Source organism: Symphodus melops (assembly GCF_947650265.1).
Source record: "Symphodus melops genome assembly, chromosome: 4".
Classification (NCBI taxonomy): Eukaryota; Metazoa; Chordata; class Actinopteri; order Labriformes; family Labridae; genus Symphodus; species Symphodus melops.
This window is the reverse complement of record NC_136694.1, coordinates 14,583,001-14,609,235: the sequence shown is the minus strand read 5'-3', so window position 1 is coordinate 14,609,235 and position 26,235 is coordinate 14,583,001. Positions and strand designations below refer to the sequence as shown.

Sequence of the window (26,235 nt, the reverse complement as noted above, 5' to 3'; positions counted from 1 at the left end):
ACCCAGTGCACTGCCAGGTCTAACAGAGGTCTCTGTTAAAAACAATCCTGACTTGTGCTGCAGATACTATTCACTGATTTTTCTGTCCAAAGAGGCTCTCCATGAGCAGCTGAGAATTCGAGATGAGGCTGTTGAGGTCTATCAAATGTTTGTGTTACAGCCACCCTAAATGTGGAAATGAAAGCAATAAGAGACTAGATGGATGGAGTGATGAAAACAGTCGTCTGGTCCCTGACTTAATTTCTCTCTCTCTTTTTTTTTATTCTTTTTTTTAGCATGGATGGTGGCGAGCTTTTTAGTCGAATCCAGGACAGAGGAGACCAGGCCTTCACTGAGAGAGGTACGAAGCCCATGTTGGCCCCAACAAACACGTCCTACAATGAACTATTGCACAGCAGTGCTAAAGGCAGACAGCCTGTTTGTCTACGTCTTTACTCGGGTCACTTGTCTTTGCTAAAAGAAAGCGTTGTCTCTTAACTTTAGAGGCATCTGACATCATGAAAAACATTGGCGAAGCCATTCAGTTCCTTCATGCCGTCAACATTGCGCACAGAGACGTCAAGGTTTGTGTTGTGACCATAAATTCAAACACCGTGCACCGACCTCCATCAGTCGATTCTAACAAACATCCTTTTTTTTTTGTCGACGTCTTTGTGAATCTGCTCTGCAGCCAGAGAATTTACTGTATTCAACGAAAAGACCCAACGCACTGCTCAAGCTCACAGACTTTGGCTTTGCCAAGGAGACGACTTCACACAACTCTTTAGCGACCCCCTGCTACACACCGTACTATGTTGGTAAGAAACGTTTTTTACTCTCCTCTCCTGTGTTCATGGTGTTTACAAACCCCCCCCCCCCAAAAAAAAAATCTGTCACAACCCTTTTCTCCAACGTCTAACTCTGTTCTTTCTTCATTTTCTGCAGCTCCAGAGGTCCTGGGCCCAGAGAAATATGACAAGTCATGTGACATGTGGTCATTAGGCGTCATCATGTATATTCTGTACGTTTTCTTTTTCGTTTGAATTGTTTCTGTTTAATCGATTGGGTTCTTCAACTAATACCGCCTTTGTAAACCTTCGACAGGTTGTGTGGGTACCCTCCTTTCTATTCGAACCACGGTCTAGCCATCTCTCCTGGGATGAAGAAGAGGATCAGGATGGGCCAGTACGAGTTTCCAAACCCTGAATGGTCTGATGTATCAGATGAAGGTCAGCTATTGTCTGTGGTGGTGTCACAATTCAGTTCGTACCTTGGTGTCACCGTTGGGAACGAGTTAAGGTTCAGCGGAAAAATTGCAACAAAAAGTGCTTAAAGAGTATCTCTAATTGATTTTGACTTGGCAGTCGTGCAAGATGCAGTTTGTTACAGTGTCTGCTATTACATCTACTCGTGTCATTTAAACATTTACAAAACAAAATGTTCAAAATGAATGGCAACACAAATGAATCGAATGTTCCGTTTTAAAAATATAAAACAAATACGTCAAATATAAGAGACAATAAAGGAGCACTTCATCACATTTAGGATTCATAAAGTGTGATTAAAAGTGCTCGCCTTCTTCTTGACAGGAGATCAAAAACAGTTTTGAAGGCTTTCTCTTTGTGTAGAAGTTCTCTTTTCCCTCCATTGATTAAACAAATCCCCCTCTATGAGCTTTATCAAATACTCTCTAAGAAATAATACATCAAGGCGGTTTCGAGCTACCTCACCAACATGTGACTAACAAGCTTTTTATTTCCATCTTTGTGATCAAGAAATTGAAACTGATGTTTCACCTCCTCCTCACTGCTATCGATCACATTCACTACAATTGAAAGTGATGTTTTAATATCCTGTGTTGTGCAAGTTTGAAAAAGAAAAGAGAAGCTGACTCCTTTTAGACGCCGCATGCATGTGTGATTATAGATGTAGCTTGGTTTGATTTACTGTAAGAATCTGCACATGGTTTCCTGTGGACGTGTGCTATTTTCTCCTTAACATTAGTTTAGTCTAAAAATATTCTTCTGTTCCCTTCAGCCATGAATATTTTGCTCTAGTTTTAATATCTGACCCGTTGCTATGTGGCAGATGATCTGTATGTACCACATTATCCTGTTTCTTTATTTAATCGTACAAATAATTACTTTTGCAGCCAAACAGCTGATCAGGACCCTCCTTAAAACTGAGCCAACACAAAGGATGACCATCACAGAGTTCATGAATAATCCATGGATTAATGTAAGAGCACCCTATCATGCTTTTCATTTCAACTCATTTACTGACACTCGAACATTGAATTCGTCAAGTTAGCGTGTGTTTCTGTGTCGTTTTAAAGCAGTCGATGGAGGTTCCCCAGACCCCCCTTCACACCAGCCGAGTGCTGAAGGAAGAGAAGGATACATGGGAGGATGTCAAGGTAAGAGGTGGTCTTTGTGTCAGTTTGGAAAACAAAGACAGATCTGACCGTCAGATTTATTTATTTATTTATTTATTTTCCGCAAGCTGATTCCTGATTGGTCAGATTTATACCGTAATAATTGTTTGAACTAATCATGTAGACCTTCGCTGTCAGTTTACGAGACATGCCACATTGATAATTATTGCATTGCTTTCTTTAGAAGCATAATAATAATGTCGTTCATGATCTTTTCATCCTTTGTTTGGATTTCGATACCACACGTTATCACAGGAAACTTTACAAAAAGAGCACGTTTGAGAGCATATTTTGTTAAACTGACATTTAAAATGTCTCTATTCTTGCTTGTTTTTAAGAGGTTATTTGATCTGCCACTGTGACAGCCATCGCTGCCTTCTTCCCCACTCTAAGTTCACTGTGTATTCAAAGCTCCTACTGTGCGAACTCACAGACCGTGTTAAGATAACAAGTTGAACTGGTCACATGCAACTGAGGGTCTGACCATCTGCTGAGCTGATTTAAAGGTAGAGTCAGAAGAAATGGTTGTTGCAGTTTGTGAACACAACATTCTGATTGAGCGCTTCATCGCGGGCTCTTCGCCACCAGAAGCACACACTCACTGCAGGACGCCTGCCTGTTCATCAGAAAGCAGGCTTGCGTATCCACTGGTAAAAACCAAAACAAGGTTCACCCTCGTTTGAACAAGCTTCATCCGCTCTGCGTTTAAACTCACTATGATCATATTTTCTCTTCTTTGCCGCTCGCTTCGCTTTGGTTCGCTTTGGTGGAGGAGCTGCAACAGTCTGGGCAGGCATCACCAGTCAGAGCAAAACAGATTTGGTGATTGTAGATGGCTCAGTCACTGCACGTTCTTACCTCCGAGATATCATAGAAGCCATCATCATCATCCCCCAATTCTACCAGCACAGCCCCGACTTTCTCTTCATGGATGATAATGCTCCTCCACATCGTGCCAGAATTGTCACAGCTCGACTTCAGGAAGTCGGGGTTCCTCATGTGGTTTGGCCAGCAATGTCCCCTGACCTGAACCCCATAGAGCAGTGGTTCCCAACCTTTTCCAACTCAGGGCCCACTTTTAAGTCTCGAAAATCTTCGCGGCCCACCTCCAACCCCATAAATACAAAGGCATTATAATGCGTTCTCAGAGCACTTTATTTTATTGAAGATTGAACATAAAGGCCGGAAATCAATAAAGGAGAAACATATAGGAAGCTCCACAGTCACTAACACAGCATCTGTAACATGTTGCAACACCTTCAGTATTAGACGCACGCACACACACTCGCACGCATACACACGTACATCAATCAGCACCACATATATCACTGACATATAAATGACAAGCAAAGGTCTGTCTGTAACAGGCTAATAAACAAATGATTCATAAATAACGGAATCCTTTAACAATGTAGAAATGCATTGCATTCTCATAACAAATTGCAACGAAACAAAATTAAAACTTTTATAAAGCTACAGTGGATCAGTCCAACAACAGGCCAACAAGATGCTGACTCACCTAATGAGACGGCTGGTGTTGCATGGCGGCAACCAGATGCTTGATGTCTGGGACAATGGATGAAAGTTTCAGTCGAAGATCTGGCTCAACATTCAGTTTGTTTCTGTACTTAGTTTTTAATGCCACGAGTGCAGAAAATCCAGTCTCACAGAGGTACGTGGTCGGGAAAGGCATCAGGAATCTCACAGCTCTGTTGGCCAGATCAGGATACTCAGAAGCAACGTGAAGCCAAAAGTTTGTAAGGTGCTTCTGTGAGAAGACCAGCTTCAGCGCAGTGTCACATGAAAGATCCAGGAGACTATCTTGCTCTTTTGAATTCAGAGCGGCGAGGACCTCGTCACTGTGGCTGGCGAATGGGTTTTCTATCCAGTTACATTGCACGTCTGGGATGGGGAAGTAGACGCGCAGCTGGGTCCCCAAACCTCGCAGGTGCTCTCTGACAGCGTTGCTCACGATGATGGGAAGCTGACTCTGTTCCTTTGTCAGAAAATCGGCCAGATTTTCAAACGAGTCATAGTTTGACTTGTCGACATGCTTAGCCCACAGTGCTAGTTTTTTTATGGTCGCTTCCACTTTAATCTGGACATTGAACGTGTTCACTGCTGTCCCTTGAAGAGCGAGGTTAAGTCCATTTTAAGTGGCTGAAAATATCAGCCAGGTAACCCAACTTAGCCAACCACTCAAAATCACTGAAGCGGTGTGCGAGTTCAAACTTTGTGTCGAGAAAAAACACACACACTTCATCTCGTAACTCAAACAGTCGCGTCATTACCTTGCCCCGGGACAGCCACCGCATTTCAGTGTGTAATAACAGCTGGTGATGATCACTGCCCATCTCTCCACATAGCACCGCAAATAACCGGCTCTTGATGAAGTTGACAGCTTTGATCGCCTCATCTAAAACATTCCGGGGGCATTTTCTTTGTAGCCAGTGCTTCACGGTGTATGCTGCAGTGGACAGATACTGCTTGCGGAGCCACCTCTTTCACACGCCGGACAACTCCGCGGTGCTGCCTCAGCACAGTGTCACATGAAAGATCCAGGAGACTATCTTGCTCTTTTGAATTCAGAGCGGCGAGGACCTCGTCACTGGCTGGCGAATGGGTTTTCTATCCAGTTACATTGCACGTCTGGGATGGGGAAGTAGACGCGCAGCATCGCACGGGCTCCGTCAGTGCTCACTCCCACACATTTGGACCAGTCAATCCTCTTGGAAACAATAAAAGTGTTCAAAATGTCAAATATTGCCTCAGCAGTTGAACGGGTGGAAAGAGGTTTACAAAATAAAAACTCCTCTTTTATCCCGCCACTTTTTTCGTATCGTACGTAGGCAAGCAGGTTTGAAAGACTTGCGATGTCGGTCGATTCATCCAGTTGGAGTGCATAGAAGCGGCTCTCTTTTATGCTTCGGATCAGCTGTTCCGACACGTTATCTGCCATGTCATCAATCCTTCGTTTGACTGTATTATCCGACAATGAGACGAGGTTGATAGATTGCACTGCCTTCTCACCCAACATCACCTCAACGATCTGTTTTGCTGCGGGAAGAATTACATTTTCGCCAATGGAGTGTGGTTTTCCAGCCTTGGCTATGAGTTGGGAAACCCGAAAGGACGCTTCCACAGCTCTTCTGGCTGCTCATACACTCGATAACGCTCTTTTTACTTTGATATTCCCTGAGCTTGTTCTCAAAAAAATCCAGTGGCTTGCTCACATACTGTCCATGTTTTGTCTCAAGATGACGGCGCAGTTTACATGGCTTCAAGGCTTCATTTGACAACGTCTCCAAGCACACAATACACAGCGGTAACGGTTCAGCTTTTGTGCCCGTCCAAAAAAATCCCAGCGCTAAGTACTCGGCACTGTACTTTCTCCAACCGCTTCTCTTTTTTTGACAGCAGGGAGATCAACGGTCGATTCACCATCAGTCTCTTGTCTATTTTTCCTTTTAATTGTTCCTGTTGCTAGCCAGCTATCCATTTTTTGTAAACTCCAGTTTCTGCTATCATCGTCAAACGTAAACAAGTCGAGTACAATGCGGTCCCGCTGCAAAGTGGTCCGGCCGATAACAACAAAAGTTCCTATCTCTCATTTCCTTGTCACATGTATAAGACTTGAAGGAAAAACAATATAATGAAAAGAATATTTGAAATTCTTTATCCTTTTAAACTTAACGAGTTTTAACATTTAAAACATTATTATTTTTGATGATACTTACAATACCCGTGGGCCGCGGCCCACAGGTTGGGAATCGCTGCCATAGAGCATGTGTGGGACCAGCTGAAGCAGTGACTGGCTGCTCGTACTCCACCCCCACATGACCTGGCAGAACTGTGTGTAGCACTTGTGGAGGAGTGGGAAGCATTGCCTCAGAACAACATCATGAGGCTAGTTAGGATCATGAGACGTCACTGTCAAGATGTCACTGCAGCAAATGGTGGAAACACCCACTACTGACTTTGTCACCTTTGATTATTTGGGGCTATCTTTGTTATTGTCTTAATTGTTGGGGTAATAAATATACTAATACTAATAACAATGGTGCTTCTCCTCATTCATTAATAGTAATATCAAAGGGAACTATTACTTAATTCATTAAAATTTAGACCAAATAGGAAAAGCACTCATGTACTTAACAATATCTTAACTTATCGTGAGTAGTCTAATTAAAAAAAGAACACATTTCAGAGTCTTGTTGGGTGTCGTGTTCATGTTTTTCTGAGTTATTTTTTTGGGAACACATTTTAGAATTGTGACATCATTTGAAAACATCATGACATCATACAAGTGGCCTGACGAGATTTTCTCTGTACATTTTCAGGAGGAAATGACCAGTGCTTTGGCAACAATGAGGGTCGACTATGAGCAAATCAAGATCAAGAACATTGAGGATTCAACCAATCCCCTGCTAAAAAAACGGAGGAAGAAAGCCACTAACAGCATTGGCGACCCGCAGTCTGCTGCCCACTGAAAGCTGCACGAATGCATGCACACACAAACACAGGTTGTAAAAAGGAAGCAATAATTTGTCGACACGTGAGTCACATTGCATGGATTTTATCAGTGTTTTATTTTTCATGGCAAATTCTAATTTTTAAGTTTTGTAGGAGTTTTTTTTTTGTTTTTATTACTCTACCATTTTAATAAGTCCAACCCTCTGCTCTGGCAGAGAGGATGTTTATCTATGTTTTTACACCATTGAAGAGATTATGAATCCTAGAAAAGGATAGAAGAGGAGAGGGAATCACTACGATTTCTGTCCTTTTTTTTTCTTTTTTTTCCCTGAAATATCAGGTCGATATACTGAGAGGGGCTCAAATGTTTGAATAGGCCATGAGGCCTTAGCATTAGAAGTAGTCCCCCCCCCACAACCCTGTTCTAGCACTGTCCCCTCACCTGTGAATGTTTATTTTTTCTTTTTTTGTTATTTTTTTTTTACGGCTAAATTCCAAAAATAATAGCAAGGGAAGTTTTGTTTTGTACATAAATGCAGAGTAAGCAAAAGTATTTTGAACTGACGAGTGGAATGTAAGAATTCTGTCCCTGACTGTTGGAATTAGCCGCATAGTCGCTCACTCGTGGGATGAGTCTGTCGGTTCAGTTCGCTTCGTGAATGTTGAACAGAGACATATGCACTCACTCAAGGGCCACGTGCCATTCTGACCGAGCACCTCACTCTTGGCTCCTCTCTCCTGATATCAATATGTATGCCTTTTTTTTTTCTTCTTCTTCTTCTTCTTCTTCTTCCGAAGATGTAGTTTTTTAGGTCGGAGAAGGATGCAAGGTTTAAGAGCAGAAACTGGCTCGACCTTTCTCCTGCATGTAGCTCAAAGGAGAGACGGAGCCAACTGATACTGTATTTTTTCATGGATTTTATGAACTTTTAAGCATAGGCCTTAATGGTGTTGTCAAATTAGCAAACGTTTAACCCATACCTACAATTTGGATTAGGCTTTCACCAATGTTATGCTTCAGAATTTTATAACAGCCAGATTATATTTCAAGTTAATGCTATGCAGGTGTATTTGTCGGCAAGCCATGTGAAAGTACCGCTAGGACCTTTTTCGTGTGGATTTCTGTTTTCAGATGTGTTAGAAGAGATGTCAGACACAATAGGGGCGTTTTTGCGTGTTTATGCAAGCAGTAGCATTCAATACATGTTTCAGTCCCTCTGAAGTGATGACGTAACGTTACTGTCGGGTGGGGGGATGCGGGGACTCATCTGGTTTAGTGACCTCCAGCACATCTCGCCCACACTTTTCCCTGAGGCACGATAGGAAGTACACGTGACTCCGAAGCTGCTCCATGTCCTGAAAAAGAAATTGAAATAACACCAGCAAGCTGTCATCTCACCCAAAGGGGCTGTGATGGTTAGTTTTGGGTTTTTTTTCCTTCATGTTTTGTTGAACCTTTTGGGACACTGTCCATTTCACTTGGCATCGTTGGACGTGATCGATTGTGTTTGTTTTTGTCCATTTCTGTCCACTTCACTTTGTAGAATCACATCCACATTACCTGTCACCTTAAGTCCACGAAATCTCTCACTGGAAAAAAAAAAAGTTCATTGAATGTCTTTGATGTTTTTGTTTTCATCCCCCTGAACACTTACTTTGTAATGGAAGCACACACGAGTCCATCTTTTCTTCCCTGTCATCAAGTCTGTTTAGCTCCACCTGCTGTACCTTTGTCTGCTTCAGCTTTGGAATAAAATACATAAATAAAAAAAAACCTGCTCTGTCAATTCCTCAATTACTTTGTCAGTGTAAAGAGAACAAACTACACGGAGATGACACTCCACAACAATTTCAATGAAGAATATGAAATTAAAGCACTCCTTACACCATTTAAGAATTCAGCTTTTAGTTGTTTGAGTGGTTTTCAACAGGGAAATAATCCAATCTGTAGTTTTAATTATGTAAGAATGACGACGGCTTTAGTTGAGTCCATATCTCTTCAGTGTAAGCTTTGCTGTTAAATGCTCAAATAATGAAGTAATTAATGGATCTTTAGGTTTCAGTTGGATCTGTTGCCAGGATTTTTTTCCTGCTTTGACTATGCATTTAGAAATGAAAAATCACAAACGAGAGAAGAACTCATACAATCCAACAGTATTCTCTGTGTATGTAAATTAAACCACTGTCTAGTCGCTTAGAGTTTTTTTTGCGTCAAACACTTTGACATTTATGACTCAGGTTTTCATACAGGCTCCAGACTTGTGGCTTTTTTCGCACAGAGACCCAACTTGTGACAAACAGACTGGCAAGCACGCGGGACTCCTGGAATATACACATTTGCGAAGCAAAACAGCAATTTCATTGAGTCAACAATTTGCCAACACTGGGGTGTTTAGAGCAGATTTTCCGCCAAAGCACGAGGTCTGTTTTCTCCAGGTATGAGGCTGCAGTCGGCACTCATCTTCCAGCTCTTAGTATGTCGAAACCTACAGTCATCTTTCTTATCCCCAAGAGTCTGGGGTAATAGAGAGAGGGTGTACAATAAGGCTACATGGGAGTTTCTCATCATAGTGCTCAAGAAAGTTCTTACCTCTGACCCTTCCAACATAAAACCCCAGGACGCCCACTCTGTGTGCTGTTTGAGAGAGAGGAGGAGAGACCCTTTAGCATTTTGTCTTTTTTCAAGGTGAGGTCTTTTTTGTAGGTGAGAGAGATGAGGTGTATCTGTGTTGGAAACTGAAACGTGCCAGCTTGAAGGTGCCTGTAAGTCACAACTTTGTCTGCCCTTATAAAGGAGGAGGAGAGTAAAAGGTGGTAGCTTCTCAGCTGAGGAGGTGACAGCGAGTTCTTTGAAGTGGCAAGCCAACCTGGTTCTTTTTTACAAACACACATCCTCTGAGACCAGAAAAAGGAGCAAAAGGGAGAGGTCACATTACTTCAGCAAGAAACATGATCAAATGGAAAGCCTGTTTTTTTACATGTACAGCACACATTTCTCATGTTTCATGTGCTGGAAATCTCACGCTTTACTGTTAATCACAACTCTTGGTACATGTGGGGGCTGTGGTTACCTTGATTTTTTTTTCTTTTTCTATTCTTTTCTACTCTTTCCTAGAAAACAATTTTCTCATTGCCTTTGAGAAAGTTCATGCATATCAGCATTCGTGTTTGACACAAAAGTTCTTATCTTTTCATGTAAGACCATTTGGCTGTTATGGACTAATGAGTTGGCCTCATTTACTGAGATCTTTTTTTTCCCTTTTCTTTTTTTAATGTCTCTATTTTATGATATACTTAACAAAATAAAGAAATAATATCCTCTATAAAGCAAAGCGACACTCACTATACAAGCTTGTGTTAAATAGTGTTTTTAAAAAAACGTCTATTTGTTATGTGACCAAATATTCCCATCTCTATATTCAAGAAGAACCCAGTGTGCTGCTTGTTAAGCAATAATACAGATAAGTTATTTTTGAGTAGTTACTTCTGTTTACATATTGTGTGTCACCCGTCCTTTTCTTGTGAAAGGATAAGTTGAAAGGATAAATCTGCAAACTCATCAAGATTTGTACAATGCAACTCACATGGCAAAGATTGTGTCACTGTGTTCCAAAGCAATGATTCTAATAATGTACATATATGCTGATGACACTTCAATCTAATCTGATGCTGTAATTGACTCACTTGATGAATCCAAACTGTGCATCAGGATTTTTTTTGACTCACATGTATCTATATTGACTATTTCAGTTGTTCCCATGCTAACAGTTGAGAGCAAAAAAACAAGGAAAAAAACATTCAGCTCACCATCACCTGAAGGTCGATATGAGATCTGTGAAAATATTAAGTCTCTTTTTTTAGGCACACACTGTCCTACTAAGGGTTATTAGGAACCATGCCTACCCATGCCTCTCTCTCTATGATGGTGAACTTTTTACTCCATCTCATGTGAGGCCATTCACAAAAACAATTGCTTTTGACTACCTTCAGATGTTGGACGACATTTATAACATCTTTATAATTTTCTGATGACGTGAAGTAAAATTATATTAGTTTAGAGATATTGGGAAATTTGTTTTCCAAAGTTACAACATTTTTTTATTTTATTTTTTTAAATACTGCAAAGGTTTTTTGTAATGTATAAATGTAGTCCAAGTTCAAATTCCCCCCCCCCCTGGTTTTGGGCACACACACCAAGTCTTGACCTGGGACTTGCAGACTAATTGCTGACTATTGTATGAACAGTGATTAGACATTTAGCCTCAGAGGCCAGATTGTTAATGGTCGATTAGTTGAAAGTAATGAAGAGCTTTGTCTGCCATGCTCTTCTTACCTCTTAACCATTCATCTCTGAAGAGAAGCACCTTGTGTCTCCATAACTGCTACACATGATCTGAATCAACACTTAAAGCTCAAAAGATTTTTAATGGAATAGTCCATATTGGTTATGGGATTTATCCTCATGGGAGCAGCATATGACATTAGTCAAGACTGAATTGTCATGCTTTATTGTATAACAGTTGTGAATGATACTTTTTGCATAATAGTATAGTCATTTCTGGAATAATACTACCAGATCATCCCACGGTACTTAGCATGTGGCTGATGAAATATCTCTGAGTAGTTTCGGTGCAGCCACCCGAGTCAAGACTGTCGTCAGTCAAGTCAGGAACACTTTGAGTAGCGCACACATGGTTTGCAGAAGTACTACACATGATTAAACAGGATGCAGAACATATATATGTGTGTCTTTTCTGTTAATGCATTAATTTTAACCTCATTACTGTTCCCTCTCTAACAAGAAAGTGACACAACTCTTAATGCAGGTACTGTTTCTTTGGTTTTACATCTCTATTACACACTGACTGTGTTAGGACTGTTTTAGGAATTATGACGTATCATGTGTGGAAGTGAGATTGCTTTTGCATGCATGTGATAGGGTGTCTGCAAGTGCGAGCTGATGGCATGAGGGTGAAGTTGGCTAGCTACAGTTACTGTAAGTAAAGATATAGCAGGGTTGCTGGTAAGTGATCAAATGGGTCACGTTTGAGGTTAGTGCATCAGCCCGTTGACTTTACACTCGAGTGGTTCCCCACATATAGACTGCCGCACTGCAGGATGTTATTTCTCTACATTTACACATTCCTAAGTGATGGTACAGTAAGAATACACAATTTGCAGCAGCCATATAAGAGTCAAATGAGTCATTTATTTAAAAACAATATAAATACAGAAATACATAACTTAAGACGTTTGATAAAAAAATAAATATGTTCTTCTGTGACAGTGTAGGACTTTTGTCGGACTCAATATGGTCAATAAACAAAAACTTGTCCCCAGGACAAACAAGTAAAACAACTGTCAGACCAACAGAACTCAGTACAATATGACATAAGGACATCAACACCAATGAAAATAACGGACTTTCTGCACAAGAGTGCATGATTTAGTTGACTATATTTCTTATTCCTCTGAGGAACAAGATCACATTTTGATCAGGGTCATCAAGTCTTCATTCAGAGGCAACGAGGTCTCTTTGTCGTTTAGAAGCCAGATATGCTTCAATGTAGTTAAACAGCAGGTCCAGCTCACCCATGGCCTTATACAGACCTTTACTCTGCATCTGTTGGCACACATGATTCATACTATTCATTAATCCCAATACACATCAAAAATCTACATAATTCACCATAAAAGATGACATTGTGAAACTTACCTGAGTGTAGGTAGCATTCAGATGTTTAATGTCGAACTGTGTCTTGCATGAAAAGTAATGTCTCTGTAATTGAAAATTCAGAAAGATGGTGTTAAGACAATGTCTCATCAACAGATTAATGTCATCAACAGGATCAACTCTTTTCCTCACCTATCCTTACATTTAATTAGATGATTTGTATGCCACATGTTATAGGACATAGGATTTGTATGCCTGTTATATATAGGAAGGAAGCTGGTGCACAGTTTTGCAAGCAATTGCAGTTTATGCACCACTGACAAAGGGGAACTATTTTACTTTCTGTCTGCAGAGGTCCGCCATTGACCTCATGGGAATATTTTTGACACATTTTGGAAGAAGTCCGATCCAGGGCAATTGTTTCAGTGGTCTGACTGTGCAAAAACCTTAGCAAGAGATTAATATTACAAATTAAAGTCTGTTTCACTTTATAGGATCCACAGAAACACCACACGTGTGTGCATGTTTTTGTTGTTGTAAATGTGGATTTTATTCTTTAAACTTGGACGTGGACGATCACACGGATCTAACCCGCTCGCTGAATTTAACAACGATTGGCATCTTTCTCCTCTCGCAGAAGTAACACGTGCTTCAGCTACTTACACATTTCGTGACATCCCCCTTCAGAGCGTCGAAGATCTGCTGGATCGACACCATGTGCGGCATTAAACTCCTGGTCTCGTCCGTCACTCCGGCCAGAGCAGTGGGCAGAACCGAGCCGAGATAAAAGTCCAGGATGCTGTTTACGGTGTGACAGGCGAACTCGCTCTGTTAGAAAGGGGAAGAAAAAAACCAAGCAGATGTTGATGCTGCTTTACCCTTCAGCGGTGTGCTTGTTGCTCACTAAAGTCTCATCTAAATCAAACTGAGAAGTTGCTATTCGACAACAAGATGATTTGATGCTTACTTTGAAGGAGTCCTCCACGCTCTGGTCCAGCAGCGCTTCGTCAAGGTCGTCGTTTGCTTCCTAAAACAGAGACATCTCGTGCTCAGTGTGATGTGACGCTGACAGAACGCAGGTGACATGATGCAGCATCATATGCAGGCGCTTGGATTCCAGCCATTATGATGCTGCAATTTCTGTCAGGATATTTGCAGAGTTAAGTCGAGTGTTTTTACTTACATAGTAATCTCGGATCTGTGAGTAGTCCTGTCTGAGCTTCCTTAGCCTGACAGGAAAGTTCTCCACGAAACGACAGCACTGGTTGTTGCACATTGGACTGCAAGACATAGTGCCGAAGAAAGACAAAATGACCAGGGCGGACAGGAGGAGAGACAGAGGAGTCATAGTTGCTGCAGTCTTCAGATGAGAGTAGCCTACAGATCCTGATTGAAGATGCTGTTGCAGGATACTTGCTGAAGCCAAGATAAGTACACATTTTTGGGTCCTACTGTAATTTATAGTCAAATTGGGAGAGATACCAGGGAGGAGACTGACTGGAAGAGGTTAAACATGCTTCATACATGTGGGGGATTTTTTTTTCCAGAGTCATGCATTTTTGCACGTGTGCCACTCCGCCCATGAGGGGGCTGGTACTATAGAATATAGATCATCTTTTACTCTCGAAGGAAATAATTATGACGCAGCATTAGTAGAATTTTGTCATGATGTCATTTATTGTATTATTTTAAATTGTTTATACACCCTCTCAAATTTAACTCGGGATCAATAAAGTACCTACCTACCTACCTACCTACCTACCTACCTACCCACCCACATATCTATCTATCTATCTATCTATCTATCTATCTATCTATCTATCTATCTATCTATCTATCTTAACGCAAGGTACCAAAGATTATGTGTTAAATACATGTTTTACTCCTGCATGTTATTACTCATATTACCATAATTTTTTTTGTATCTATATTAGTAGGATTACTCCAGCAAGGAGTAGAATATTAAATTTATTGGTTTATTACCTTATTCAACGAATGATACCAGATTGTGACAAATTTTTAGGCACAAAAGTTTCTGTGTATTTTCGTGACGTGCAATGAATCATGTTTTATCATTACTTGCACACACAATAACAGAAATAATAGTGTCACCCATGTGGAAATGACAAGCAGCTGTGGTTTGATTTTGATGACACTTTGGATTCTCTGTCAGACTTGCGTAATATGACTGACAACGATGCATACAGGTGACTTTACTCATCTCTGCTGGTAGCTCTTAGTAGGTGCTCTCAGTAGAAGTCTTTACCGTTGTTGCTGTGTCATGAGGTTTGCACTTGCATGGGCAAAAGAACGGACTCTCTTGGTGGTGTCAATTGGGGGGGTTCCCTTCAGTACTTTTCTGTGAAGGAAAATCCCCTTAAGGATAAGTTAAGGGGATATGTACTTAACCTATTTTTGTTTGGAAACACTGGTATTTTGTAAATATTTGATTTATTCCTGATTTTTTGTGCATGATGAAGACTTTGCAATCAGTACAAAAAAAGTTCAGGACAATTAGTCATGCAACAAGTTAAAGTTAATTATTGGATGAAGCTTTTATCATGCTGAGGACGACAGTCTTCTCTTTATTAAAATTAATAATTTGAATAAAAAGCTTATATACAATAAACTGTTTTAAGATGTTTTTTTTAATCAATCACTGTTTTATGATCTTATGATAAGAATGTAATTATTCATTTTTTGCCCTAATAGTTTAAGTGTTTTTCCATTGTAACATTAACAAACAAGTTACTCATGAATAAACTTAGTGTGAGTTATCGTTAACACATGACAGGCATTTTAATCAAATTGACGATAGCAACAAATCAATATGTTTTTATTTATTTTATTTTTTCGAGTTTTGATTTCTGAGACAAAACAAGTGATACAAAGAAAGAGAGAGAGAAAAAGGCTAAAAAATAGTCATGCTTATTACCATCTCATGCGGCTCAGCATGTGACAACAGCGTACTGAAATATCCATTCATACTGTAATTTTTGTGTTGTCATTTTATTGTTAATCAAACAGTGACATCTACTGTCCTTCACCTATAAAATTTTGTGGTTGCATGATAGATGCTGTGGCCATCATCCCGCCTTTTGGTGGGGTGATGGTGACCTCGCAGGTGGCCTGACTTGTGGCTGCTTTACAACATGTCATTCCCTGTCGTCGTTTGCTTCCTAAAACAGAGACATCTCGTGCTCAGTGTGATGTGACGCTGACAGAACGCAGGTGACATGATGCAGCATCATATGCAGGCGCTTGGATTCCAGCCATTATGATGCTGCAATTTCTGTCAGGATATTTGCAGAGTTAAGTCGAGTGTTTTTACTTACATAGTAATCTCGGATCTGTGAGTAGTCCTGTCTGAGCTTCCTTAGCCTGACAGGAAAGTTCTCCACGAAACAACAGCACTGGTTGTTGCACATGGGACTGCAAGACATAGTGCCGAAGAAAGACAAAATGACCAGGGCGGACAGGAGGAGAGACAGAGGAGTCATAGTTGCTGCAGTCTTTAGATGAGAGTAGCCTACAGATCCTGATTGAAGATGCTGTTGCAGGATACTTGCTGAAGCCAAGATAAGTACACATTTTTTGGGTCCTACTGTAATTTATAGTCAAATTGGGAGAGATACCAGGGAGGAGACTGACTGGAAGAGAAATGGTTAAACATGCTTCATACATGTGGGGGATTTTTTTTTCCCAGAGACATGCATTTCTGCACGTGTGCTGGTACTATCTATCTATCTATCTATCTATCTGTCTGTCTCTCTGTCTGTCTGTCTGTCTGTCTGTCTGTCTGTCTGTCTGTCTGTCTATCTGTCTATCTATCTATCTATTTAATGAATAATTTTTGTGTTGTCATTTTATTGTTAACCAAACAGTGATCTCCTGTTCTTCACCTATAACATTTTGTGGTTGCATGATAGATGCTGTAATTATTTATTTTTTTCTCTTTCAAAAAGTTAATCATCTTAGAGCTTCCTTTTTGTATCAAACAATGAATCAAACCCATTGACAGGAAGTGACCAGCTAAACTGATGATTAATAACTGTTCCTGTTGCCTCCTAATCTCTGAGACACAATATATAAATAGATAATTTCTACATGCCACAGCCAGAGACACGCAAAGAGTATAATTAAGATACCATTACACAAGCGCTGTATATTTTCAAGCTAAAATTTCATTTGCTTCTCTTTTTAGAGTTTGCAGAAGTTTATAATTCAGAAAGAAGAAGAATCAAGTTAATGTTTCTCGTTGTGCGTCGTAACATTTTCATTCTGACACTAAATGTGTTGATGTTGAGGAACCTTGTATTTGGTGAGATGGATAAGAAGTCGTATCAGTTTCTTTTAATCAGCCCTTCCAGGAAGCAGCCCCCCTTTCATGTTCAGACAATAAAATCAGTCTAATCTGTAATCTTGACATTAATCACTCTGTCTATTGCTGAGTAATAAACAGCAAAGTGTTGTCTGCTTTTGAAAGTTTGTGTGCTAATGTGGTATCTCTGTCATGCTAGCTCATCCACATAACTCACCATTTCTCACATCACCAGAGACGTCTCTTTTTCCTACCCAGGGACAGATATAAATGAGCTTATCACTAACTCTGGTACAGCAAATAGGCTGTGTACTGTCCCTGTCAAAATAAAGAAATAAAGAAATAAGGTTGCCACCAGAGAGCCTGCAGTCAGAGATACTGCACTTTGAAGTAAAAAAATTGTTTCGGTGATTGTTGTTGCGGGTGGCCTGACTTGTGGCTGCTTTCCAACATGCCATTCTCCCTCTTTCTCCCCACTTTCCAACTCTGTCCTGTTTCCTCTCAGGTGACGACAAACAGATCTGTACTTAAGATTGTTTGTATTTAAGATTGTAATGCGTCACTAGTGGCCAAGTGGTAAGTTTGAACACCCCTTTGACAAGGACTATAGTAATCCAAGTGGCCCGTGTTCAAATCTGACCAGTATTTTTTTCCCCTCATGTCATTCCCCACTCACTCTCCCCCTCGATTTCTGACTTAATCCACTGTCCTGTCACTCCAATCAAGAACAAAAAGTCCATAAATAAATATCTTAAGAAAGAGAGCTTGTGTTTGGTCCTGCAAGCAATTTGCTTTATCATCTTTGTTCGGCTTTGCAAGATGAGCTGCACAATGTCTTTTAACACATTTCCATATGTGTGTAGGAACTGCTGGTGTCACCTTTAGAGGAAACCAGTCTGTCTCAGCAAACCGATTAACCACATCATTCTTTCACTTTCACATCAGTTGTCTGCCTGATGTTTTTTGTTTGTGTACATAGGTATAACTTTATATTATCCTTGAACCTGTTTCTTTTTCACACACACACACACACACACACACACACACACACACACACACACACACACACACATACACAGATACATACATACCTACATACAAACATACATACAAACATGCTGTATATTGTACATAATTTTAGTTAAACAGAAGGCATAACTCTTTAGAGTTTTGCAATAGCGTAAGAAAAGAGGAAACTTTCAGAGACTTACAAAAGGTGTCTCAGGGTCATTACAACATTGTGACAGCGCCCTGCCCTATTACTCTCAAAGACTCAACCATGGGCGCATATTAGGTGGCCGGAAGGCCATCATGAGTATTGAGCATAACAGAAAACCAAAATTCTTGGGCGTTTCATCTGCGTTTCCTGTATATGACCTCTGGAGAACCTTCTTTCAGGGTTATTTTTGTAGGCATTTAGCGTTAATCATAGTTCACCATAGGGCAAATGTGAACTTTATTCTGTTTGGCATGTCACTTGACCCTGTAGAGTTGATTAACTTCACATCTGGGTGAGACCTTAAGTTAAAACCTGCACATTTTAAACTCTACTTGTGAAAGTTAACTCCAGTACAAAAGGACTTAAAACATAGTATTTCTCAGAAATGTTATGATTTCTGCAGACCAGAGCAGGCAACAGTAGATGAATGTATCGTTGTAACCTGAAACTAAAGTAGCACTGCCATTCTGCTGGCCAAGCATCTTTTGGGGATTTTGTAAGGTTAAAAAATCCTAAACTTGATTGACACACTTATCAAATGATTGTTTGCTGCTAAAATTATAAAACGTCATCTGCCAAATTGTTTTGATTCATATCCAGGTGGAAGTGCGCAAGTACCTGCGTGCGTATGGCTTCACCCATATGTACCATGATGGTGTTAACCGCATTTATGTAAGCAGTGTTCCTTTTGACAGCTCATACTTTCCTATTGTGTTTGTACATCGGTATGCTGAATTAGTGAAAGTTAGAATTAGCAGTTTCTCAATGCAATTTACATGATGAATCATTGTTTTCAGCACTGTTTTTCATTTCAGAGTTTTTTAGACCTCAGGCAACTGAATGTGACATTACATCATATGCAGTGTGTGCAGAAATATTTCAAGATGTATATTCCTGTGTAAGAAACGCTTTTACAGAATAACTTAAGTATAAATGGTTTTACATGTTTCATATTTAATTAAAATTCTACAACAAAGATTTCTGTCTGTAGGTTTCTTCTCATCATGACCTCTGGACCACAGTATAGGCTCGCAGGAACTTGAAGTGCTACCCTATGGTATTATGTTGACTTACACAACCACCTGTGGACAAAGTCTCTTATCCCTACTGATTTTGTACTGTACAAGTGAAAGTCATTTTTTTTAATGTCTTCTTTTACTACTGAAACATATACCTCATCAAGAATCTTTGGTGTGGGATAAAAAGTCTGTCTGCTGTAAATCACTTAACCTAATGCCTGGCGACAGTGGGTTCATATGTTAAGAAAAAAATATAATGAAATTGTCGGTCCTTGTGCTGATAGTCTGGTTTGTTTTTGTTGGTCATGAAGAGGCATCAATGTGAATTTCTTTATGTTCCATACTTAGATGCTCCTCATTGGAATTTTAAGTTAAGGTGGATTTAATTTGATCTATCTAAAGTAAACAATGATTATATATTTGTTTATTAGGATATTGCATTCTTTATTTTTATTCTGATGATACCTTTATGTATGTTACTTCACTTTCTCCAAATGACAGTATGCTTACAAAGACATACAGATCTGTGTTATTGATTCATTATAATAAAGAGTTTATTATGAGAAGTATTCATTATTGTAGCTGCTAAGAGATTCGGCTGCTGATAGTCCTCGTTGTGAACCTTTAGCCACACTTATTGCTGTTATTACTGTGATACAATAGGTTGGAGGATCTGTCTTTTATTCATCCAAATATCAGCATAACTGTGATTTAACTTTCAAGATCTTGCAATCTCTATTTCCTAGGAAATGTGTTACATTGGGTGCTTAACTGTTTAAAAAAAAGGTCAATTCAGTGCCTCCTTGTAACCTACCAAAAGTCCACCAATAACACTGTTTGCTAGAAGATTGAATTTTTTCTATGATGAAATTACAGCCCACAGAGAGAAAGTGCTATATTTGAACTTTTCCCAGCAAAGTTTCACGGTGAGAAGTGCATGAGCAGTTAAAAGGACTCAGAGGAAATGCTACTTCTGAGAATGTCACCAGGTCTAGATCAGCCAAAAGATAAGCCTTACGGTTAAGTCCTCCTGAACTGACAGAATGAACACCAATGGAAAGTTCCTTATACTGTAGCCGATTTAACTTCCTGAGACGACTTTAAAGTGAATGATGATTACACTGGCTTAACAGGGTGCTTCAGTTAAATTGCTTTTTGAACTCTTAAATGTTGATGGATATAAGATCAAGGACCATGACGTCGCCCGGTATGGCGGAGCCGGGGCCCCACCCTGGAGCCAGGCCTGGGGTTGGGGCCCGCAGGAGAGCGCCTGGTGGCCAGGCTTTTGCCCGTGGGGCCCGGCCGGGCTCAGCCCGAAAGGATGACGCGGGCCCGTCCTCCTGTGGACTCACCACCCGCAGAGGAAGCTGTAGGGGTCGGGTGCAATGTGGCTCGGGCGGCAGTCGACGGCGGGGGCCTCGGCGACCCGATCCCCAGATGCAGCTTCTGGCGTTTGGGACGTGGAACATTACCTCACTGGGGAGGAAGGAGCCTGAGCTTGTGCAGGAGGTTGAGAGGTACCGGCTAGATATAGTCGGGCTCACCTACACACACTGCTTGGACTCTGGAACCCAGCTCCTCGAGAGGGGCTGGACTCTCTACTTATCTGGAGTTGCCCGCAGTGAGAGGCGGCGGGCTGGTCTGGGCTTGCTCATAGCCCCACAGCTCAGCCGCCAGGTGTTGGAGTTCACTCCGGTGAACGAGAGGGTCGTGTCCCAGCGCCGTTCGCGCCGTAGGCCGAGACGACAGTGAGAGACCTGTCCCGGCCTTCTTGGAGTCCCTGGGAGGGGTGCTGGACAGTGCTCCGACTGGGGACTCCATTGTTCTACTGGGGGACTTCAATGCTCACGTGGGCAACGACAGTGAGATCTGGTGTGGGGTGATTGGGATGAACGGCCTCCCTGATCTGAAACAGAGTGGTGTTCTGTTATTGGACTTCTGTGCTAGTCACAGTTTGTCCATGACAAACACCATGTTCGAGCACAGGGATGTCCATAAGTGCACGTGGCACCAGAACTCCCTAGGCCGGAGGCCATGGAGGAGGACTTTCGGTCGGCCTCGAGGAAATTCTGGCAAACCATCTGTCGCCTCAGGAGGGGGAAGCAGTGCTTCACCAACACTGTTTACAGTGGAGGTGGGGAGCTGCTGACCTCAACTGGGGATGTAGTCGGACAGTGGAAGGAATACTTCGAGGATCTCCTCAATCCCACCATCACGTCTTCCACTGAGGAAGCAGAGGCTGAGTTCTCAGAGGTAGACTCGTCCATCACCCAAGCCGAAGTCACCGAGGTAGTTGGCAAGCTCCTCGTTGGCAAGGCTCCGGGGGTGGATGAGAGCCCTGAGTATCTTAAGTCTCTGGATGTGCAGGGGCTGTCATGGTTGACACGTCTCTGTAACATCGCGTGGAGGTCGGGGACAGTGCCTCTGGACTGGCAGACCGGGGTGGTGGTCCCTCTTTTCAAGAAGGGGGACCGGAGGGTGTGTTCCAACTACCGGGGAATCACACTCCTCAGCCTCCCTGGGAAAGTCTATTCCAGGGTACTGGAGAGGAGGATCCGGCTGTTTGTCGAACCTCGGATTCAAGTGGAACAATGCGGTTTTCGTCCTGGCCGCGGAACACTGGACCAGCTCTACACTCTCCAGCGGGTGCTCGAGGGTTCATGGGAGTTTGCCCAACCAGTCCACATGTGCTTTGTGGATCTGGAGAAGGCATTCGACCGTGTCCCTCGCAGCGCCCTGTGGGGGGTGCTCCGGGAGTATGGGGTTCGGGGACCTTTGCTAAGGGCGGTCCGGTCCTTGTACGACCGGAGCAGGAGTATGGTTTGCATTGCCGGCAGTAAGTCGGACCTGTTACCGGTGCGCGTTGGCCTCCGGCAGGGCTGCCCTTTGTCACCGGTTCTGTTCATTACTTTTATGGACAGAATTTCTAGACGCAGCCAAGGGCCGGAGGGGGTCCGGTTCGGGGACCACAGGATCTCGTCTCTGCTTTTTGCAGATGATGTGGTCTTGTTGGCTTCATCGAACCCGGACCTCCAGCGCGCACTGGGGCGGTTCTCTACCAAGTGTGAGGCGGCTGGGATGAGGATCAGCACCTCTAAATCTGAGGCCATGGTTCTCTGAGGCCATGGATCTCATAGGAAAAAGGTGGTTTGCCCTCTTCGGGTCGGTGGGGAGTCCTTGCCCCAGGTGGAGGAGTTTAAGTATCTCGGGGTCTTGTTCACGAGTGGGGGGAAGCTGGAGCGTGAGATCGACAGACGGATCGGTGCGGCGTCTGCAGTCATGTGGTCGCTGTATCGGTCCGTCGTGGTGAAGAAGGAGCTAAGCCGAAAGGCGAAGCTCTCGATTTACCGGTTGATCTTCGTTCCTACCCTCACCTATGGTCATGAGCTCTGGGTCATGACCGAAAGAACGAGATCTCGGATACAAGCGGCCGAAATGGGCTTCCTCCGTAGGGTGGCTGGGCGCACCCTTAGAGATTGGGTGAGGAGCTCGGTCACCAGGGAGGAGCTCGGGGTAGAGCCGTTACTCCTTCACATCGAGAGGAGTCAGTTGAGGTGGTTCGGGCATCTGTTCCGGATGCCCCCTGGGGAGGTGTTCTCGGGGTAGACCCAGGAGACGCTGGAGAGACCATGTCTCTCGGCTGGCTTGGGAAGGCCTCGGGGTTCCACCGGAAGAGCTGGAGGAGGTGTCTGGGGTGAGGGAAGTCTGGGTGTCTCTGCTTAGATTGCTGCCCCCGCGACCCGGCCCCGGATAAGCGGCAGAAAATGGATGGATGGATGGATGGAACTCTTAAATGTTATGGGTACTCTGAGAACTACATCAAATCCAAATAGATTTGGTTTCTATTATTGTGAAGATTACACCTTCTCTGTGAAGGTGGAGTTGAATGACAGGTGATAAAACCACGACATTTAACAGTTCTCTTTATATATCAATTTTCCTGACAAGGTTATAAAAGAAAAATAGCAGATCAGTAGTGAAAAGAGAAATTCAACTGACAATATCAATTTCTCATGGAACATTTGTCAATTGGAAAACAAATTTCTATAAGAGCTTAAAACTAAGACACTGGATTCAAAGGTTAAGAAGATCTTTAGCACCCTCTGCAGGTGCACAGTGGGGATGTATTTTTTTGTTTTGTTTTTTAATACAGCCAGTTTCAATTTGATATGCTTCATACTTTTACTACTCTTAACAGAGCTCATCACATTTATCAATCAAATAGTTTCTGCTTTTGTTTAAGGCACATTCTTGGGATAGGCAACATGTTAGGACAGGCTCTGTCAACCTTGGGGTCCAGACCATAGGTTCAAACCCAATGTGGGGTCAAAAGGAATTCAGATATATCTGAAGGTTAAATCTATAAAAACTCTATAGAGTTTCCTGAAATTCTCATTTATTGATCAATAAAATATTGTGTCTATTGAAATATATTGGCTACTACTATAGGCTACTGTGGTCCCTGGCCAATGAAGAAGAAACCAAATATTTGTAAGCCAACCTGGAAGTATCGCCATGATGTCTATTGAGAATTCGTTTTTGGGATTTTTGCGTTGGATTTTGGATCATAGCAGAAAATCTGATGCATATGCGTTTTGTCCAGCAGTGTTCACAAATGGACACTAATTTGATGATGTTTGAAGCGTTAATGCAGCCGACAGAAGTAAAAAACTAATGTATATGCTATGGAGAACTACACCGTAGACGGATGACTTTGACGTCACTACTGGTATTCTTCAGACACTCTCCGATAAGCTAATCAGTGTTTTTGACAAGCTAATGAAACTGTAGCTTAATAAATAGTTTATTAACCTAATATTTGACTTAACCCAAAGATTAAACCTACAGGAGACTTCACATCTGAACTTCTAACTTTAATCAGATTTTTGTCCGGGTTGTTGACGTTTAATGTCCCCGACAACCACTGTAGTCTCATTAAGCCACTTGTTTGAAGCACAAAAACTTCTAAATTCACATTACCTAACTTAGTTTATGTCCTCTAGCAAAAAGCAAACCTCTCTTAAGCTTGTGTTAAACACAGACTGTATTTCAGGCATCTAACCACAGACCAATTCAAAATCGCCATTGAGTTTGAGAAGATATATCCCATGGTGCTAAAATGCTAATTTACATCCAGGTTTTAGGATTATACAGTATACAGTATATAAAGCTGGATGCCTGGGGTCACCGGAGTTGCGTGAAGTTAAAGTAGGATCATGAGCCAAACCAGGTTGGTTACCCCTGTGTTAGGAATTCAAAGGACAGTAAATTAGTTGCAGAAATGCAACACATACTCATCCACATCATGCACAAATTTGCATTCATATATTTGAGCATTTCATTTCAGTTTCTCCACAAAGAGAAACTTGAGACAGTTTCAATTACGCATGTAAAGAGACTTGAGAATTTTAGCAGCTTCGTCAAGGAAATATTTCTTCATAAGACAAAATATACACCATGCCTTTTCTCTTCCCTTTTTGCCAGTGCACATGCTGCTGTGGTTTGCGTTTCACTGACTAATGCAAAACTCTGTCCTATTAGTCAACACTGAAAGCATTTTTTCCTTAAATCATTTTAGAGCAAGAAACCTTATATTTTATTTTAACTTCAACTTCACTTAATTCAATTTCAAGTGTTAAACATTCCATTATCAAGACAAAGGTTTGAAAGAAGTGGAAAAACTCTGACAAATACTTGAAGCCTGTAAGTAGATGAGGTTTTCATTTTTGTACACAGCATTTATTGCTTGTATTGCTTATGTTTACATTTGTTTGGCCTTTTTCAAAATATACTTCCTTCATTTTCAACCTGTAAGGTTCAATTTTCTGTCACAAGGTTATCATCTTGGACAACCTTTGTTTGTGGTTTGGATCATCAGTCTTCAGAAATGTAATTCTGAAAATCAGCTAATTGATGTTCACACTGTAGGCACTTGATCTCCCTCTGAGGAAAGGAGTTGTGCAAATATGTTAGACAGGTGTGTCTGAGATATAAAATGGATATTCCGGGAGGAATGGAACACTTTGGGTGGACTAAATATATTGCACTTATATATAATAACATCTCGCAGATGGCAGTAATGTAACACTAACGGATGCCAGCTGCCATAAAACCCGACAGATGAAGATGTCTCTAGCTAGTCTGGTTAGTGTTCAGCTGCAGGTTGACTTCTCCAAATAAATTGTGCGTCATTGGCAGATGTAAGTAGCTTAATTCATAATAAGTGGGCCTTATTTCATATTTTGAACTGTTGGTAAATTAGTTTCTGAATGTAGTTAATCTCTGAAAGGCAAATGTTGTTTCACTGATTAATGCTAGCTAGCTCAAATGCTTGCATGTGTCTATCATTGTTGTAAATTATAGCCACAGCTGGGCACACATCTATTATCTATTTATTACCGATGGTATTTTTTATTATTTTTTTATTTTTTGGAATTACTTGCTAATGTGAACCTTACCTTGAAAATGATTAACAAATGGATAACAAATTGAACTTATATTAAATTACTGATTTTTGTTTTTTCAATTTACTTTTGCCAACTCAAGCCAGCTAAATTCATTTGCTCCTGACTTTCCATTGAGATTAAACTGGCAACCCTGTTATACTAAAGTTTCTCTCTATTTTAGATCTTCACCACAGACGTGGTTTTTTAGGTCATGATAACCTCTTAAGAACCACATCACATGAACCAGCTCATGTCCCTACTAATTGATCTTCTGATTGCTTCCGCGGGTCCTGTGGCTTGAGCTCTGGACTATCTGAAGATGTTTTGAAGTTTTACCTTGACCAAAGAGTGAATGCACTGACACTTTGGGTCAGTCAAATGGGTTATCGGACTGACAGCGCCAATATCGTATTTTACTTTAAACACTCTGAACATCCCTGCTACAAGACATAGATTTGTCAACATCAAGACGTTCAGACAAAATGGAATAGCTTCTTATACTGTATATGAGCAAAAGTAACATTCTTGCACTTCTGTTGAAAGTATTGGATTTGGAAACCTCACTCATTGCTGCTACCTGTTTGCATGTAATCTCAGCACAAAGTTTAATTACATTTCTTTGGGTTAATTTTAATTTGTATGCATCTTGATTTATTTTCTTGCTCTTTAA

At 41.4% G+C, this 26,235-nt stretch overlaps 2 protein-coding genes across 2 annotated transcripts in view; one reads left to right on the top strand and one right to left on the bottom strand.

Moving 5' to 3' along the window:
• Positions 1-8,660, top strand: part of mapkapk2a (MAPK activated protein kinase 2a) — a 29,105-nt gene extending 20,445 nt beyond the window's left edge. The window contains exons 3-10 of the mRNA XM_079342559.1: positions 276-340; positions 484-563; positions 671-797; positions 925-1,000; positions 1,084-1,208; positions 2,132-2,217; positions 2,315-2,395; positions 6,754-8,660. Of these exons, the coding sequence (XP_079198685.1) occupies positions 276-340; positions 484-563; positions 671-797; positions 925-1,000; positions 1,084-1,208; positions 2,132-2,217; positions 2,315-2,395; positions 6,754-6,903 (790 nt within the window). The 3' untranslated portion in view covers positions 6,904-8,660. The remainder of the gene's footprint in view (positions 1-275; positions 341-483; positions 564-670; positions 798-924; positions 1,001-1,083; positions 1,209-2,131; positions 2,218-2,314; positions 2,396-6,753) is intronic.
• A 3,438-nt stretch (positions 8,661-12,098) lies between these two features.
• On the bottom strand, positions 12,099-14,880 carry il10 (interleukin 10). Its single transcript, XM_079342385.1, has 5 exons — positions 13,744-14,880; positions 13,528-13,587; positions 13,224-13,388; positions 12,603-12,665; positions 12,099-12,509 (listed from the first exon to the last, which is right to left on the bottom strand). The coding sequence occupies exons 1-5, from the start codon at positions 13,906-13,908 to the stop codon at positions 12,399-12,401; spliced, it is 564 nt and encodes a 187-aa protein (XP_079198511.1). The 5' UTR covers positions 13,909-14,880; the 3' UTR covers positions 12,099-12,398.
• Between the last annotated feature and the right edge of the window lie 11,355 nt (positions 14,881-26,235).

Bases quoted from the DNA above. Each gene is read 5' to 3' on its own strand.
- il10 (XM_079342385.1), bottom strand. From the start codon at position 13,908: ATGACTCCTCTGTCTCTCCTCCTGTCCGCCCTGGTCATTTTGTCTTTC. The intron at 13,588-13,743 runs GTAAGTAAAAAC...TCTCTGTTTTAG, and splicing joins CACAGATCCGAGATTACTAT to GAAGCAAACGACGACCTTGA. The intron at 13,389-13,527 runs GTAAGCATCAAA...CCTTTCTAACAG, and splicing joins GCGTGGAGGACTCCTTCAAA to AGCGAGTTCGCCTGTCACAC.